General features: G+C 47.2%; 1 protein-coding gene across 1 annotated transcript in view; it reads left to right on the plus strand.

Annotated features, from left to right (window-relative positions):
• Positions 1-4750: 4750 nt before the first annotated feature.
• The window catches only part of LOC311133963 (chemokine-like protein TAFA-4), a gene marked incomplete at both ends in the record, with an annotated part of 47042 nt that continues 31874 nt past the window's right edge, over positions 4751-19918 (plus strand). The window contains one exon of the mRNA XM_084167592.1: positions 4751-4865. Within this exon, the coding sequence (XP_084023718.1) occupies positions 4751-4865 (115 nt within the window). The remainder of the gene's footprint in view (positions 4866-19918) is intronic.

A 19918-nucleotide genomic window follows, 5' to 3' on the forward strand; every position in this document is an offset into this window, starting at 1 on the left:
GACCGGCTGATAACCTAGCACACACTGGGAAGGCGTAAGGTTAGTGGAGGAGTGGCGGAGTGAGTTTTGGGCTATCTCTGCCCAGGGAATATATCCTGACCACTCCTCCTGCCGGTCCTGGAAATAGGACCTCAGAAACCTACCCACATCCTGGTTCACTCTCTCCACCTGCCCGTTACTCTCGGGGTGAAAACCTGAGGTAAGGCTAATCGAGACCCCCAGACATTCCAGAAACGCCCTCCAGACTCTAGAGGTGAACTGGGGACCCCGATCAGACACTATATCCTCAGGCACCCCGTAGCGCCGGAAAACGTGTGTGAACAGGGCGTCAGCAGTTTGTAGGGCAGTAGGGAGACCTGGCATAGGAATGAGACGGCAGGCCTTCGAAAACCGATCCACAACGACCAAGATCGTCGTGTTCCCCTGGGAGGGGGGAAGGTCCGTGATAAAATCCACCGATAGGTGAGACCACGGCCGTTGTGGAACGGGTAGGTTTTGTAACTTTCCTCTGAGCAGGTGTCTAGGCGCCTTACACTGGGCGCACACCGAGCAGGAGGAAACATAAACCCTCACGTCCTTAGCTAAAGTGGGCCACCAGTACTGTCCGACCAATACCAGGATGACCAGAGGAGGGTGACATGTGAGCCCAATATATCAATCGATCGCGAACCTCGAGCGGCACGTACCTCCGACCCTCTGGACACTGTGGGGGAGTAGGATCGGTACGTAACGCCCGCTCGATGTCCGCATCAACCTCCCACACCACTGGTGCCACCAGACAAGACTCCGGGAGTATGGGAGTGGGCTCAATGGACCTCTCCTCTGTGTCATATAGTCGGGACAGGGTGTCTGCCTTAGCGTTCTGTGACCCTGGTCTATAGGTGAGCTTAAATACAAATCAGGAGAGAAACATAGACCACCTTGCCTGGCGAGGGTTCAGCCTCCTCGCTGCCCGGATGTACTCCAGGTTACGATGGTCAGTCAGAATGAGAAAAGGGTGTTTAGCCCCCTCAAGCCAATGCCTCCACACCTTCAGGGCCTGAACCACAGCCAACAGCTCCCTGTCCCCCACGTCATAATTGTGCTCCGCCGGACTGAGCTTTTTTAGAATAGAAAGCACAGGGGCGGAGTTTTGGTGGCGAACCCGAGTCCTGAGACAGCACAGCGCCGATCTCAGCCTCGGACGCATCCACCTCAACTTGGAACGCCAAAGAGGGATCCGGATGTGCCAGCACCGGAGCCGAGGTAAACAGGTCCTTCAGATGTCTAAATGCCCTGTCCGCCTCAGCCGACCACTGCAGACGCACCGGACCCCCCTTTAGCAGGGGAGGTAATGGGAGCTGCTACCAGTCCAAAGCCCCAGATAAACCTCCGGTAGTAATTGGCAAAACCCAAGAACCGCTGCACTTCCTTCACCGTGGTGGGAGTCTGCCAATTACGCACGGCAGAAACGCGGTCAATCTCCATCTCCACCCCCGACGTGGACAACCGATGTCCCAGGAAGGAGATGGACTCCTGGAAGAACAGACATTTCTCCGCCTTCGCATACAGGTCATGCTCTAACAGTCTACCAAGCACTCAACGCACCAGGGACACATGCTCGGCTCGTGTAGCGGAGTATATTAGAATGTCATCAATATACACCACTACACCCTGTCCATGCAAGTCCTGGAAAATCTCGTCCACAAATGATTGGAAGACTGAAGGAGCATTCATTAAACCGTATGGCACGACGAGGTACTCATAGTGACCCGAGGGGGTACTGAATGCTGTCTTCCACTCATCTCCCTCCCTAATGCGCACCAGGTTGTACGCGCTCCTGAGATCCAATTTTGTGAAGAATCGCGCCCCGTGTAATGACTCCGTCATACTAGCAATCAGAGGGAGAGGATAGCTGTATTTGATGGTGATCTGATTGAGACCACGGTAATCAATACACGGGCGTAAACCCCCATCCTTCTTCTTCACAAAAAAGAAACTCGAGGACGCAGGGGAAGTGGACGGCCGTATGTATCCCTGTCTCAGAGATTCGGTGACGTATGTCTCCATAGCCGCCGTCTCCTCCTGAGACAGAGGATACACATGACTACGCTGAAGCGCAGCGCCTACTTGGAGGTCTATCGCACAATCCCCCTGTCAATGAGGTGGTAATTCAGTCGCCTTCTTTTTACAGAAGGTGAGTGCCAAATCGGCATACTCAGGTGGAATGTGCATGGTGGGAACTTGGTTCTGGCTTTCCACCGTTGTTGCCCCTACGGAAACATCTACACACCGCCCGAAACACTGATCAGACCATCCCTTGAGAGCCCTCTGTTGCCATGAAATGTTGGGGTCATGAGATGTTAACCAGGGAAGCCCCAACACCACGGGAAACGCAAGAGAATCAATCAAATACAAACATAGTACCTCCTCATGACCCTCCTGTGTTTTCATCCTGAGCGGCGCTGTGACTTCCCTAATCAATCCTGACCCCAAAGGGCGGCTATCTAGGGCATGGATGGGGAAGGGCACATCAACAGGTACAATAGGAATCCCTAACTTATAGGTGAATTGGCGATCGATAAAATTCCCAGCTGCGCCTGAATCTACTAGCGCCTTATGCTGGGAGTGAGGAGAAACCTCGGGAAACACAACTTTAATACACATATGCGCAACAGAGAGCTCTGGGTGAGTTGGGTGCCTACTCACCTGGAATGACTCATCAGTGCACTGCCTACCGCCTCGATTCCTAGGAGACCCTCCTGGTCTCTCTCCTGGTCTCCCTAGCACCAGCACCCCCGAGCTCCATAGGGGTCGGCTCGGAAGTGCTGGGGGATGGAATGGACGGCCCTGAATCCGGACGTCCGCGGGTAGCCAACAGGGTATCCAGGCGAATGGACATGTCCACCAGTTGGTCGAAGCTGAGGTTGGTGTCCCTGCAGGCCAATTCCAGACGCACGTCCTCCCTCAGGCTGCATCTGTAGTGGTGGATGAGGGCCCTCTCATTCCATCCCGCGTTGGCAGCCAGCGTCCGGAAGTCCAGCGCGAACTCCTGTGTGCTCCTCCTCCCCTGTCTAAGGTGGAATAGACGCTCACCCGCCGCTTTACCCTCTGGTGGATGATCGAATACTGCCCTGAAGCGGCGGGTGAACTCTGCATAGTTGACAGTAGCGGCATCTATTCCCCCCCACTCTGCATTGGCCCACTCCAGTGCCTTGCCGGACAGACAGGAGATGAGGGCGGACACGCTCTCGTATCCCGAGGGCACCGGGTGGATGGTTGCTAGGTAGAGTTCAACCTGGAGCAGGAAACCCTGACACCTGGCCGCTGTGCCATCATAAGCCCTCGGGAGCGAGAGCCGAATCCCACTGGACCCCGGAGGTGAAGCGATGGGCATCGCCGATGGGCATCGCCAATGGTGGTGGTATCGTTGGAGAAGGCGTAGGCAGACCCTCTCTTTCCCATCGCCCAATAGTGCTCACCACCTGTTCCATGGTGGTGCCGAGAGCCTGGATCATGGCCGCTTGGTGTTCGACGCGTTCCTCCATTGATCCAGTTGGCACCACCGCTCCTGCTGACTCCATGAGTGGTGTGTGATTCTGTCAAGGTGACGTGTATGCGGGAAACGAAGTCAAGCGCAGGACACCGAACTACTGGCAGAACGTACTTTACTAAACACAGTAAAGAAAGTACAAAACAAAACTCCAAACAGGGAGGAACAATAAACGCATACAACCAGCACTGCTGACCTGACGGAAAACAATCACACACAATAACCAATGAGAGACAGGGGGTTATAAAGGGAATACAATATAACATAATGGGAAACAGGTGAAAACAATCAGGACAAACTAGACAAACACCGAAACATAGATCGGTGGCAGCTAGTACTCCGGGGACGACGAACGCCGAAGCCTGCCCGAGCAAGGAGAAGGGGCAGCCTCGGCTGATTCCGTGACAGTATAAATGCAAGTGTGCATATTCTTGTTTGGTGTAGGTGTATGGGATTCTCTGTGCTTTTGTGTGTTTCTTATGTGTAATTTAGTTATTGTGTCTGTGATATTCTGAGTTTGTATGTGGCGTGATACTCTCTCTCTCTCTGTGTGTGTGTGTGTGTGGTGTGTTTCTCTCTGTGTGTGAGTGTGTGTGTGTGTTTGTGTGGTGTGTTTGAGCTTGCTGCCTGCCTCTCTGCTGGATTCTTCTCTCTGAAGCTGTGTGTGATGTAGAGGGGATCACGTAGAGCCTGGGGGTAGGTGAGCCCACTGTAAACAATGAATCTGTGACAGAACCCTGTCCCTCACATCTCCTCTCCAGCAGGGTCTGGAGACAGGGCTAGGGGACACACACACACACACAAGGGCCACTAGGAGCCACCTTAGGGACTCTCCCTCTGACCACCCCCTCTGTTTCCCCAGGGGCCGGCGCTGTGTGAGAGGAGGAAGAGGAGGTGCAGGGGGAAGAGGAAGAGAAGGAGGACGTGTGTGCAGTCATGACAGTGACCCTCATCCCATAGAGCATCCTGCTCAGATCAAGACTGACCAGAAAGGAGAAGGACAGACAGGACAGGTAGGTAAGACTGGTTCTATTTCATTGTCTCTTCCTTTTTGAAGACCCCTCTCCTCTCTTACATTTCCAAAAAGAGGAAAAACTATTGTTTTACTTTTTCCCTATCTCTCTCGCTCTCTCTCTCTCTCTCTCTCTCTCTCTCTCTCTCTCTCTCTCTCTCTCTCCCTGTCTCTCTGTCTCTCTTTCTCCCTGTCTATCTCTCAGGATGAAGCTGTGGGGGATGTCAGCTTGGCCGTTGCAGGTGGCCTTCCTTGTCGCCGTGGTGATGTTCTGCAGTCGCCCGGTGTCTTCTGGCACCCGTAACCATCGGGGACAGGCAGGTACAGTAGTCCCTGCTCTCGCCCTAAACAACACATGAGGTTAATTAGGTTTTCACTGACGCCACATGTGTGCTATGTGTCTGTCATTAAGCATGCCTCCTCAGTGACACTTCATTTGTCCCCATGACAGCACACTGGGATCTAGGACCTGTTTTTGAGGCTTGCGTGCAAACATCACTTCATTGGATAACACAGCCCACAGCAAATAATATTTTAACTGTCATCTGCCAACTATCACAAATGAATGAGTTTGTGATCTGAGATCCATTCAGGGTTGATAGACGAGGCTATTCCTACACCATTTCCCTTTGCTTGACTCATAGATTGTTTAGTGCTACTGCAGTACATATAGACTTACAGTATGTAGTGATGCCTGCCTTAGTAGGAGAGTGTGAAAACTGGCCCAGTAATAAGTATATTAATATGCATGACTTAAACTGATATAGTAATACGTTCTCCTCCCAGAACTGACCCCACCCACCTTATTTCCATTATCACTCCCCACAGAGAAAGATCCTGGCCAGGGCTAAAACATGTCCGCCACCCAACACTAATTGACACCCACAAGCTAAGGCGTTGTGATTTGCATAATTCATTACCATGGTTCCCCTTGTGGCCACAAAAGTGACCAACACAACCCCATCAATATTTCAGAATGCCAGGGGGTCGCCATGGGGACAGTAATGCTGAGTCATAGCCTCCCGCGGCATGCCCGGGCCTAGCGCCCTCCTAGCACCCTACACCTCCCCCAGGGTTACTGTTTCTCACTTAATTAGGACTATTTATTTAATTATCCCTTGCCATTTTTTCTCTCTTCCTCAAGTTTTTGCCTGGGATCCAAGGTAACCTTTAGCTGGCACAGAAATGCCACCAGCATCCAGTGGTGGTGACTGATGCAGGCACTGGCGAGGCAGTTTTTTTGGTGGCAGGGCAAGCGCAGCTCTAATTGCAGTCCCAGTCTGTTGTGAAGGTCAGCTGGGGTCTCCTCTCCCCTCTGAATTTGCACGTTGCTTTCATTCCCCAACAACAGCAGCCAGAAGATTCAGTTCCTACACTGCAGCGATTCGTTAGAGCTTTTCTACTAATTGGGAGAAGTTTAGGACTTGTTTGCTGTAATGCTGCATGTTATACAGAAAGGAGTTCTAAGAGAGAAAAATAATTGGTCTGGCCTACAGCAAATAGTATTTTCACTGTCATCTGCCATGCATTTGTTTTCCTCAGTTTTTCACTTAGTTTCACTGTTATGTAGTATTGTAGGCTGTGCCGTCCTGTCCAATCACATGTGGCCACATGGTGGTTCTGGAGGTCAAAAAATACCTCACTGAAGGGCTGCTGTTTTTTCCCTTAGGCTCATTTACTCAATGTCATTCACAGTGGCACTCTGTCATTTTGAAGGTTCTCACCAGGAAACAGTAACACTAATAGGAACGGAGAGACTAAATCTCATCTAACCATGGAGGGCAGCTTTGACTAACAGGAAGAATAGATATGAAACATAACAGCAGCTTTTTTTCTTGCTTCCTGTTAATGTTTGCAGGGCCATGAAAGACAGTTATATGGGGGCAGAATAGTCTCAATATTTTGTCTGTATAATGTCCCAGGATCCGTGTGTTCATTCACCATAACTCACAAATAAAACATGATCTGTGAATATCTAAAAATATTTCCCAAATAAAACCATTACATTTACATTTACGTCATTTAGCAGACGCTCTTATCCAGAGCGACTTACAAATTGGTGCATTCACCCTATAGCCAGTGGGATAACCACTTTACAATAATGTTTTTTTGTTATATTTGTTTGATTTTTTTTTATTATATATTTTTAAAAATTTTAGGGGGGGGGGGGGGGGGGGGGGGTAGAATGATTACTTTATCCTATCCCAGGTATTCCTTAAAGAGGTGGGGTTTCAAATGTCTCCGGAAGGTGGTGAGTGACTCCGCTGTCTTGGCGTCGTGAGGGAGCTTGTTCCACCATTGGGGTGCCAGAGCAGCGAACAGTTTTGACTGGGCTGAGCGGGAACTATGCTTCCGCAGAGGAAGGGGAGCCAGCAGGCCAGAGGTGGATGAACGCAATGCCCTCGTTTGGGTGTAGGGACTGATCAGAGCCTGAAGGTACGGAGGTGCCGTTCCCCTCACAGCTCCATAGGCAAGCACCATGGTCTTGTAACAGATGCGAGCTTCAACTGGAAGCCAGTGGAGTGTGCGGAGGAGCGGGGTGACATGAGAGAACTTGGGAAGTTTGAACACCAGATGGGCTGCGGCATTCTGGATGAGTTGTATGGGTTTAATGGCACAGGCAGGGAGCCCAGCCAACAGCGAGTTGCAGTAATCCAGACGGGAGATGACAAGTGCCTGGATTAGAATCTGTGCCGCTTCCTGTGTAAGGCAGGGTCGTACTCTCCGAATGTTGTAGAGCATGAACCTGCAGGATCGGGTCACCGCCTTGATGTTAGCGGAGAATGACAGGGTGTTGTCCAGGGTCACGCCAAGGCTCTTCGCACTCTGGGAGGAGGACACAACGGAGTTGTCAACCGTGATGGCAAGATCATGGAACGGGCAGTCCTTCCCCGGGAGGAAGAGCAGCTCCGTCTTGCCAAGGTTCAGCTTGAGGTGGTGATCCGTCATCCATACTGATATGTCTGCCAGACATGCAGAGATGCGATTCGCCACCTGGTTATCAGAAGGGGGAAAGGAGAAGATTAGTTGTGTATCGTCAGCGTAGCAATGATAGGAGAGGCCATGTGAGGATATGACAGAGCCAAGTGCCTTGGTGTATAGCGAGAATAGGAGAGGGCCTAGAACTGAGCCCTGGTGGACACCAGTGGTGAGAGCACGTGGTGCGGAGACAGCTTCTCGCCACGCCACTTGGTAGGAGCGACCGGTCAGGTAGGACGCAATCCAAGAGTGAGCCGCGCCGGAGATGCCCAGCTCGGAGAGGGTGGAGAGGAGGATCTGATGGTTCACAGTATCAAAGGCAGCAGACAGGTCTAGAAGGACAAGAGCAGAGGAGAGAGAGTTAGCTTTAGCAGTGTGGAGAGCCTCCGTGACACAGAGAAGAGCAGTCTCAGTTGAATGACCAGTCCTGAAACCTGACTGGTTTGGATCAAGAAGGTCATTCTGAGAGAGATAGCAAGAGAGTTGGCTAAAGACGGCACGCTCAATAGTTTTGGAAAGAAAAGAAAGAAGGGATACTGGTCTGTAGTTGTTGACATCAGAGGGATCGAGTGTTGGTTTTTTGAGAAGGGGTGCAACTCTCGCTCTCTTGAAGACGGAAGGGACATAGCCAGCGGTCAAGGATGAGTTGATCAGCGAGGTGAGGTAGGGGAGAAGGTCACCGGAGATGGTCTGGAGAAGAGAGGAGGGGATGGGGTCAAGCGGGCAGGTTGTTGGGCGGCCTGCAGTCACAAGTCTCAAGATTTTATCTGGAGAGAGAGGGGAGAAAGAAGTCAAAGCATAGGGTAGTGCAGTGTGAGCAGGACCAGCAGTGTCATTAGACTTAACAAACGAGGATCGGATGTCGTCAACCTTCTTTTCAAAGATGGAGGAGGGGGGGGGGGGGAGGATTCAGCAGGGAGGAGAATGTGGCAAAGAGCTTCCTAGGGTTAGAGGCAGATGCTTGGAATTTAGAGTGGTAGAAAGTGGCCTTAGCAGCAGAAACAGATGAAGAAAATGTAGAGAGGAGGGAGTGAAAAGATGCCAGGTCCGCAGGGAGTCTAGTTTTCTTCCATTTCCGCTCAGCTGCCCGGAGCTCTGTTCTGTGAGCTCGCAATGAGTCATCAAGCCACGGAGCTGGAGGGGAGGACCGAGCCAGCCGGGAGGATAGGGGACACAGAGAGTCAAAGGATGCAGAAAGGGAGGAGAGGAGGGTTGAGGAGGCAGAATCAGGAGATTGGAGGGAGAAGGATTGAGCAGAGGGAAGAGATGATAGGATGGAAGAGGAGAGAGTAGTGGGAGAGAGAGAGCGAAGGTTGCGGCGGCGCATTACCATCTGTGTAGGGGCAGAGTGAGTAGTGTTGGAGGAGAGCGAGAGAGAAAAGGATACAAAGTAGTGGTCGGAGACATGGAGGGGAGTTGCAGTGAGATTAGTAGAAGAGCAGCATCTAGTAAAGATGAGGTCAAGCGTATTGCCTGCCTTGTGAGTAGGGGGGGACGGTGAGAGGGTGAGGTCAAAAGAGGAGAGGAGTGGAAAGAAGGAGGCAGAGAGAAATGTGTCAAATGTAGACATAGGGAGGTTGAAATCCCCCAAAACTGTGAGGGGTGAACCATCCTCAGGAAAGGAACTTATCAAGGCGTCAAGCTCATTGATGAACTCTCCAAGGGAACCTGGAGGGCGATAGATGACAAGGATATTAAGCTTAAATGGGCTAGTGACTGTGACAGCATGGAATTCAAATGAGGAGATAGACAGATGGGTTAGGGGAAAAATTGAGAATGTCCACTTGGGAGAGATGAGGATTCTTGTGCCACCACCCCTCTGACCAGATGCTCTCGGGGTATGCGAGAACACATGGTCAGACGAGGAAAGAGCAGTAGGAGTAGCAGTGTTTTCAGTGGTAATCCATGTTTCCGTCAGCGCCAGGAAGTCGAGGGACTGGAGGGTAGCATAGGCTGGGATGAAGTCAGCCTTGTTGGCAGCAGAACGGCAGTTCCAGAGGCTGCCTGAGACCTGGAACGCACCGTGCAGGGACCACCAGGTTAGAGAGGCAGCAGCCACGCGGTGTGAGGCATTTGTGTAGCCTGTGCGGAGAGGACAGAACAGGGATAGGCAGAGGCATAGTTGACAGGCTGTAGCAAATGGCTACAATAATGCAGAGGAGATTGGAATGAAATGAACTAAACATCTGGGAAAGGAGAGAGCGGGGCCTCCCTCACCACAACTCCCAAATATAACTCTCCCAACTTCCACCTCAGAAACTATAATTGTTTCACTGAAACACCCGAATAAAACTCTCCCAACTTCCACTTTAGAAATTAGAATTGTTGTAAACTACAGCGGTTCAATGTTTCAAGGAATAGACTCAACTTACTTTATTCAGCTAGCTAACTATGACGCCATAGCTAACTAGCATGCTAGCATCCAATAACACACGGTTTAGCACCAATATTTGGTTACAACAAACTACCAATAGTGTGTTAACACACTAAACAGATAATTCGTGTCCGTGTCTAGTTCCTTTCATAACGCAGCAATAATTAAACGTTGGCTAGCTAGCACAAAGATATTGTATTGAGCTGCTACAGTACTGTGAATACATTAAAATGTTTCACAAACAAAACCATGATCCATGAATATGTCAAAATATTTCACAAATAAAACCATGATCCATATATTCAGCATAAATCACATACATAATCCATGATCTGTAAATATATTCAACATACAGTAGCTCACAAATAAAACCACAATTTGAACAAATGTAGAATGATTTGTGAGCAAATACCTAACATCTAAAACTGTGGAATGTGCATTTGCGCATCAAAATGTGTGTCTGGATCTCTATTCTTTATTTACAGAATTGTAAGACTCTTTTTCCACTGGAAAAATCTGCAAGATCAACATATGTGTTGCTTCAGATGATAGTCCAGCCAGCCAATTACGTAACATGCAGTGTGATGATGTAATGTATTATTGGATTGAACCAGAGTTGGGTTGAACCAGAGAGGAAGAGGTGAAGAGGAAGTAATTTCTGCAAAGTATTAGGTATTCCTCAGCCTGAAGTAATAGAATAAACTCTACTTGAAGGTAAGCGTTTCGTTTATATGTGTAGGGTCTAATTAGCCCCTCCACCCTCCATAATTTCCACTTCCTCAGCTTTGGGACACTTGTGTGAAGGCGTGTGTGACGGTGTGTGTGACGGTGTGTGTGACGGTGTGTGTGAACGCGCAAACGAGGGCCGAGGGGTGAGGGGATGGGGAGATAATACACCCCATGTATTCACCTAAGATTGTACTTTTCTACGTATCGTATGACTGTGTACAGAATCAAAATGACCTTATATTTGTGCATACAAAGTCTGCCAATGTTAATACTTGATAGAATTGCAACACAGAACTCAAATACACTCTGACTCTACATAGAGAGCTGTATTTGTGTGAATTCTCAGAAAACGAGTTATTCTAGGGCAAATCGAAAAAAGTAGTTACTTGAAACCAGGTTTCTCTGGAAGCATAATATTAAGTTATACGTATCCTCAGAGGGTGAAAGGTGACCTGTATCATTGATTTTGACCAGATAGACAGATAATCTGCAGAGAAGGAGCACCTTATATACTCGCCTATAGTTATAACAGGTTCTAACTAGGTATGACCGTGTACAAAATAAAAATGCCTTCAGAAAGTATTCATACCCCTTGACTTATTCCACATTTTGTTGTGTTTCAGCCTGAATTCAAAATGGATTAAAATGTTTTTTTTTGTCTACAATACCCCATAACAACAAAGTGAAAACATGTTTTTAGAAATGTTTGCAGGTGTATTGAAAATTAAATACAGAAATATCTAATTTACAAAAGTATTCACACCCCTGAGTCAATACATGTTAGAATCACCTTTGGCAGCGATTACAGCTGTAAGTCGTAAGTCTCTAAGAGCTTTGCACACCTGGATTGTACAATATTTGCACATTATTCTTTAAAGAAAATATTCAAGCTCTGTCAAGTTGGTTGTTGATCATTGCTAGACAGCCAAGTCTTGCCATATATTTTCAAGCCAATTTAAGTCAAAACTGTAACTAGGCCACTCAGAAACATTCAATGTCTCTTGGTAAGCAACTCCAGTGTATATTTGGCCTTGTGTTTTAGGTCATTGTCCTGCTGAAACTTGCATTTGTCTTCCAGTGTCTGTTGGAAAGCAGACTGAACCAGGTTTTTCTCTAAGATTTTGCCTGTGCTTTGCTCTGTTCCATTTATTTTTATCCTAAAAAACTCCCTAGTCCTTGCCGATGACAAGCATACCCATAACATGATGCAGCCACTACCATGCTTGAAAATATGAAGAGTGGTACTCAGTGATGTGTTGTGTTGGATTTGCCCCAAACATAACGCTTTCTATTCAGGACATAAAGTTAAATTCTTAGCAAAATTTCTTGCAGTTTTACTTTAGAATATTTTGATTCTGTACAGGGTTCCTTCTTTTTACTCTGTCAATTAGGTTAGAATTGTGGAGTAACTACTGTCACGCCCTGGCTCTGGGGACTCTTATATGTTGAGCCAGGGTGTGGATTTTCTATGTGTGATTTTCTATGTTTTGTTCTAGTTCGTGTTTTCTATGTTGGCCAGGGTGGTTCCCAATCAGAGGCAGCTGATTCTCGTTGTCTCTGATTGGGAACCATACTCCAGGTCGCAGTTGTAAATGAGAACCTGTTCTCAACTGGTTTACCTGGTTAAATAAAGGTGAAATAAAAAAAATAAAAAATAAAAAAAATACTTAGGCAGCCTGTTGGCACTAGTTATTTGTGGGATCTTGTTCCATAAGGTTTGTTTTGGTGTATTAACCTAGGACTTCACGTATCGTTTGGTTTGTTGTTTTGTTCGTGTGTACACTAGAAATAAAAGATGTACACTTACCACGCTGCGCCTTGGTCCGCTGTTTATAACGATCGTGACAGAAGATCCCACCTCGACTGGATCAAGCAGCGTGACGAGGAGAGAGGATGGACCTGGGAGGAGATGAGTGAGAGTCTGGCAAGAGGGATGGAGGCCATGAGCACGGGGGAGAGACAAGCCCCAAAAAAAAATTTGGGGGGGCTCACGCTGTGGACGACGAGGCAGCAGGAGGCCGCGATAGAGCGGTTCAGCCGGTTAGCAGAGGAGGCCGCTAGGTTACGGGGGTCACTGGTCATGAGGGAGAAGGAGAGTGTGGAGGCACGGCGAGAGGAACTGAGTAGGCAGCAGAGGGAGCGGAGGTTTATGAGGAAACCCAGTCCCGCTCCTTGCACCAAGCAAGTGGTGTGTGTCACCAGTCCGGTCCGGCCCGTTCCTGATTCCCGCACAAGGCCAGTGGTGTGTGTTCCCAGTACGGTCAGGCCCGTTCCTGCTCCCCGCACTAAGGCTGGGGTGCGCGTCGCCAGCCCGGTCCGGCCTGTTCCTGCTCCCCGCACCAAGCCAGTGGTGCCCGTCGCCAGCCCGGTCCCGCCTGTTCCAGCTCCCCGCACCAAGCCAGTGGTGCGCGTTGCCAGCCCGGTCCGGCCTGTTCCTGCTCCCCGCACCAAGCCAGTGGTGCGCGTTGCCAGCCCGGTCCGGCCTGTTCCTGCTCCCCGCACCAAGCCAGTGGTGCGCGTCGCCAGCCCGGTCCGGCCTGTTCCTGCTCCCCGCACCAAGCCAGTGGTGCGCGTCGCCAGCCCGGTCCGGCCTGTTCCTGCTCCCCGCACCAAGCCAGTGGTGCGCGTCGCCAGCCCGGTCCGGCCTGTTCCTGCTCCCCGCACCAAGCCAGTGGTGCGCGTCGCCAGCCCGGTCCGGCCTGTTCCTGCTCCCCGCACCAAGCCAGTGGTGCGCGTCGCCAGCCCGGTCCGGCCTGTTCCTGCTCCCCGCACCAAGCCAGTGGTGCGCGTCGCCAGCCCGGTCCGGCCTGTTCCTGCTCCCCGCACCAAGCCAGTGGTGAGCGTCGTCAGCCCGGTCCGGCCTGTTCCTGCTCCCCGCACCAAGCCAGTGGTGCGCGTCGCCAGCCCGGTCCGGCCTTTTCCTGCTCCCCGCACCAAGCCAGTGGTGCGCGTCGTCAGCCCGGTCCGGCCCGTTCCTGCTCCCCGCACCAAGCCAGTGGTGCGCGTCGTCAGCCCGGTCCGGCCCGTTCCTGCTCCCCGCACCAAGCCAGTGGTGCGCGTCGTCAGTCCGGCACGGTCCGTGCCTGTTCTACCGGTGCCTGGTCCAGCACCGGTCAGCTGCTCCACACCGGAGCCAAAGCAATCCGCTCCACCAATGTCCAGTCCAGCTCTGGCCAGCGGGACCAGACCGGGGGCGCTGCGGGAGGGGTAGGGAGAGAGTGGTGGTCACGCCGGATCCGCCTCCGAGGCGGAATGCCCACCCGGCCCCTACCCTATTGTGTTTGGTTGGCGTGGTCGCAGTCCGCGCCTTTGGGGAGGGGGACTGTTACGCCCTGGCTCTGGGGACTCTTATATGTTGAGCCAGGGTGTGGATTTTCTATGTGTGATTTTCTATGTTTTGTTCTAGTTTGTGTTTTCTATGTTGGCCAGGGTGGTTCCCAATCAGAGGCAGCTGATTCTCGTTGTCTCTGATTGGGAACCATACTTAGGCAGCCTGTTGGCACTAGTTATTTGTGGGATCTTGTTCCGTAAGGCTTGTTTTGGTGTATTAACCTAGGACTTCACGTATCGTTTGGTTTGTTGTTTTGTTCGTGTGTACACTATAAATAAAAGATGTACGCTTACCATGCTGCGCCTTGGTCCGCTGTTTATAACGATCGTGACAACTACAATGTTGTTGATTCATTCTCAGTTTTCTCCTATCCATGAGCGGTTTCCATCCTCTCTGGCAACTGAGTTAGGAAGGTAGCCTGTATCTTTGTAGTGACTGGGTGTATTGATACACCATCCAAAGTGTAATTAATAGCTTCACCATGCTCAAAGGGTATATTCAATGTCTGCCTTTTGAATTTTTTACCCATCTACCAATAGGTGCCCTTCTTTGCAAGGCAATGGAAAACCTCCCTGGTCTTTGTGGTTTAATCTGTGTTTGAGATTCACTGCTCGACTGAGGGACCTTCTTTTTTTTGTTGTTGTCATTTAGCAGACGCTCTTATCCAGAGCGACTTACAGTTAGTGAGTGCATTCATATCTTTTTTCATACCTTACAGATAATTGTATGTGTGGGGTACAGAGATGAGGAAGTCATTCAAAAATCAAGTTAAACACTATTATTGCACACAGAGTGAGTCCACGCAAATCATTATGTGACTTGTTAAGCCCATTTTTACTCCTGAAGTTATTTAGGCTTGCCATAAGAAAGGGGTTGAATACTTATTGACTCAAAACATTTAAGCTTTTCATTTTTTATTAATTTGCTAAAATGTCTAAAAACATAATTCCACTTTCACATTATTGGGTATTGTGTGTAGGCCAGTGACACAAAATCTCAATTTAATCAATTTTTAATTCAGAATGTAACACAACAAAATGTGGAAAAAGTCAAGGGGTGTGAATACTTTCTGAAGGCCCTGTACTTAGTGTAGTTGCAGTCAAAACAGCTCATAAAAGTCTATCAGTGGTATGAATACTTGGTAGAACTGTAATGCAGAAACCAGCTACCCTCTAAATGTACACACAGTGATGTATTGGTGTGTATTCTCTGAAAAATAGTTATTCTATCAGAAATTCACATAATATCCACCAATATTATATATGTGCAACTTGTTATGGTATTTGGTTTGCTATAACATTTGATTTAAAGTTACTTTGAGGATTTGGGCATGCTTTTTGAAGAATCCTGCCTTAGGTCCTACCACTCCCATTGTTTCAATAGCAGCGATGCTGGCAGTGGGGTAAGTAAATAAAGAAAACTGAGCCATATTCTTTATTATTTTGTCTCAGGATCAATGGATGAATCCGTTTTTGTCAATAAAATTAAGTATAAAATCTAATCAGGGTAAATCAACTGTTAAGTACTTGTATGGATTGTAATTTGGAAAAAAGCTGCACATTATTTAAGATATTTTATTTTATTTTCATTTGACAGAATATGCAAATTCGCTGTAATTTTGCTAAAATAGCATTCTGTTTTTTGTTTGTTCAGATAACATTATTTACATGTCTAATGATGTTTTGATAAGAATGAAGTTGCTATTTTGCTATGATTGTTGCTTTTTCCAATAGTTTCTTATTGGGGTCAAAATGACCCCAGTTGGTCATCCATATATGTAAAATATGTTGGTAGTATGAGGGTTAAGTTACTATAGTAGTTAGTAAAAATATGAAGACTAACAGTCTATGAAAAAGTTACATTCTTTTGTAACCTAACTATAATTAACATGCGTAGTTTGTACATAGCTTTATTGCATTTGACTTTAAAAATAATAAAGGACTTGGGTTGATGCATCTGAACATTAGGAGCTTACATCCTAAACTGGATTACATCAATATCTGGGCTATGCAGACGAATCCAGACATTCTGGTATTGACTGAAACTTGGATCTCTGGGGACATTCTGGACTCTGATCTTAATATTGAAGGTTATAATTGTGTTCTGAGCTGATAGACAGGGTAGAGGTGGTGAAGTGGCCATTCTTATAAAAAATAATTTATCTGTCTCTTTACTGAAATCAATTTTCCTTGCCAACAAACTTGAGCTATGTATCCTTAGCTGTCGACCGTCCTCCCTCGGCTAACCTTTGTGCACTCAAGGAGTTAACTAGTTTGTTGTCTTCTTTTACTAAATCAGAAGTTATTATCCTGGGTGACCTAAATTATGATTGGGCTTCAGACAATCTAAAATACATGTTTAATGATCTAAACCTAACCCAGCTGGTGACTAAGCCTACATGGCCAACTCTAAAGATCCTTCAAAGTCAACTCTCATGGATCTTATTTTAACGAATACACCAGATAAATATGTTTCTACTGGTGTCTTCACCCAAGATATTAGTGACTATTGCCCAGTTGTTTGTGTTAGAGATGAGGGAATACAAAAATCTAAGCCTCATGTAATCACAAAGAGGAACTTTAAAAACTTCAGTGAACAGACTTTTTTACATGATCTTTATTTTAGTGATCTTAATTGTATTTCAGCTATCCCTGAACCGTTCAGCCTTTTTGCAGATGTCTTCAATACTATTGTTGATAATCATGCTCCCTTAAAAAAATTAAGCATTAAAGGTAGATCAAATTTCTGATACCCTCCAAAATCATTCATAAAAGAGATGATTCTTGGGTCAAGGCCTGGAACACAGGCTTAGGCATGGACTGGCAAGCTTTTAAGCAACTGAGGAATCATTATGTAAGACAAATCAGAAAGGCTAAATCTGATTATCATGTAACCACTCTTTCGGATTGTAATGGGAACCCGGCTAAATTCTAGAAACTGTCAAATCCCTGAAGCGTTCCACTTCCTCCTCTCTGCCACAACAAATTAATTCAGACACGGGCCTCATTACAGATGCATTTAATCATCTCTTTGAAATAACTTCTAAGCCTATTCACAATGATATTGGGCTGGATGCTGATAGGGGAAACTTGCTGAATGATCAGAGAAAGGATAGTCAAAGCATTTCTTTTCAAGGCTTCCTTATCTAGTTAAGATTCTTGAATCCTTGGTATACAGTGCATTCGGAAAGTATTCAGACCCCTTGACTTTTTCCACATTTTGTTACGTTACAGCCTTATTCTAAAATTGATTAAATTGTTTTCTTTCCTCATCAATCTACACACAATACCCCATAATGACAAAGCAAAAACAGGTTTTTAGACATTTTTTGCAAATATATTTAAAACAAAAACTGAAATATCACATTTACATAAGTATTCAGAACCTTTACTCATTACTTTGTTGAAGCACCTTTGGATTAAAGCCTTGAGTCTTCTTGGGTATGACGCTACAAGCTTGGCACACCTGTATTTGGGGATTTTCTCCCATTCTTCTCTGCAGATCCTCTCAGGCGCTGTCAGGTTGGATGGGGAGCGTCGCTGCACAGCTATTTTCAGGTCTCTCCGGAGATCGGGTTTAAGTCTGGGCTATGCCTGGCCACTCAAGGACATTCAGAGACTTGTCCCGAAGCCACTCCTGTGTTGTCTTAGCTGTGTGCTTAGGGTTGTTGTCCTGTTGGAAGGTGAACCGTTGCCCCAGTCTGAGGTCCTGAGCGCTCTGGAGCAGGTTTTCATCAAGGAAATCTCTGTACTCCGCTCCGTTCATCTTTCCCTCAACCTTCAGTGCTGCCACCACCATGCTTCACCGTAGGGATGGTGCCAGATTTCCTCCAGACATGTCTCTTGGCATTCAGGCAAAAGAGTTCAATCTTGGTTTCATCAGACCAGAGAATCTTGTTTCTTATGGTCTGAGAGTCTTTAGGTGCCTTTTGGCACACTCCAAGCGGGCTGTCATGTGTCTTTTACCCTCAGTGGCTTCCGTCTGGCCACTCTACCATAAAGGCCTGATTGGTGGTGCTGCAGAGATGGTTGTCCTTCTGGAAGGTTCTCCCATCTCCACAGAGGAACTCTGGAGCTCTGTCAGAGTGACCATTGGGTTGTTGGTCACCTCACTGACCAAGGCCCTTCTCCCTCGATTGCTCAGTTTGACCGGAAGAGTCTTGGTGGTTCCAAACTTCTTGCATTTAATGATGGAGGCCACTATGGTCTTGGGGACCTTCAATGCTGCAGAAATATTTTGGTACACTTCCCCAGATCTGTGCCTTGACACAATCCTGTCTCGGAGCTCTACGGACAATTCCTTCGACCTCATGACTATGTTTTTGCTATGACATGTAGTGTCAACTGTGGGACCTTATATAGACAGGTGAGTGCCTTTCCAAATCATGCCCAATCAATTGAATTGACCACAGGTGGACTCCAATCAAGAAACATCTCAAGGATGTGGCGCAGTGGTCTAAGGCACTGCATCGCAGTGCTAGCTGTGCCACTAGAGATCCTGGTTCGAATCCAGGCTCTGTCGTAGCCGGCCGCGAGACCCATGGGGTGGCGCACAATTGGCCCAGAGTCGTCCAGTGTAGGGGAGGGAATGGCCGGCAGTGATGTAGCTCAGTTGGTAGAGCATGGCGTTTGCAACACCAGGGTTGTGGGTTCGATTTCCACTGGGGGGGCCAGTATAAAAACAAAAATAAATAAAAACATTAATAATGTATGCACTCACTAACTGTAAGTTGCTCTGGATAAGAGCGTCTGCTAAATGACAAAAAATGTAAAAAATGGAGATGATAAATGGAAACACCTGAGCAGGATGCACCTGAGCTTAATATCGAGTCTCATAGCAAAGGGTCTGAATACTTATGTAAATGTCATATTTCCGTTTTTTATTTGTAATACATTCGCAAAAATTTCTAAAAAACTGTTTTTACTTTGTCATTATGGGGTATTGTGTGTAGATTGATGAGGGGGAAAAACAATTTAATCCATTTTAGAATATGGCTTTAATGTAACAAAATTCAAGAGGTCTGAATACTTTCCGAATGCACTGTATGCACTCACAACTTTGCTCTTTTTTATATGAGAAATGTATATTGAATGTAAACCAATTAGGGTTTAGACCTGGGCATAGCACTGTTACAGCAACCACTTTAGATGTTAATGATCTTGTCAATGCTTTAGGCATTAAAATGAAATGTGCTCCTCGATAGGCCTGAGCTCTGATGCCTGTTCATGGTTTCATGATTATTTTAGTGACAGAACAAAGGCCATCGTGACTGACGGGGTTATGTCCACATTTCTTGAAGTACATAAAGGTGTTCCGCAGGGGTCGATACTAGGACCTGTTCTTTTCACTATTAATATAAATGTTATACATCAATCTGTTAAACATTTTACATTTCATCTGTATGCGGATGATACCATTATGTCTGCAATTGCCCCAACTGCTGACCTGGCTGTGACAAGGCTATAGTCCAATTTTGCGGTTGAGCAGGAAGCCCTTACTGATTTAAAACTCATACTTAATACGGGCAAAACTAAATACATGTTGTTTTCAAGTTCTCTGAAGATTGTCTCAGATGGATTACATCTTTACTGATCAGATGGTTCTATAATTAAACAAGTCCCTGCGTACAAATATCTTGGTATTTGGATCGACAATTATTTACTGTTTAAAAAACATATGACTGAGCTTGTTAAGAAAGTGGGCATTTTTCACAGAAACAGATCTTGTCTCTCTCTAGTCAGCAGGAAGCAGATCATGCAGTCAACCTTTCTACCTGTTCTTGATTATGGTGATACTATTTCTCAAAGTGATTAATAGTAGCTGCCTCTACTCTTAAACACTTGGATGCTGTTTTTCATAGCGCCCTTCGTTTTATCACTGTATTTTTACCAAAAGGTTGGCTGGATCTCTTTGAAGTCACCTAAATCACATCATTAGACATCACTGTTAAGATTTAAAATG

This window comes from Coregonus lavaretus (assembly GCF_964263955.1).
Source record: "Coregonus lavaretus genome assembly, chromosome: 8".
NCBI classification, from domain to species: Eukaryota; Metazoa; Chordata; class Actinopteri; order Salmoniformes; family Salmonidae; genus Coregonus; species Coregonus lavaretus.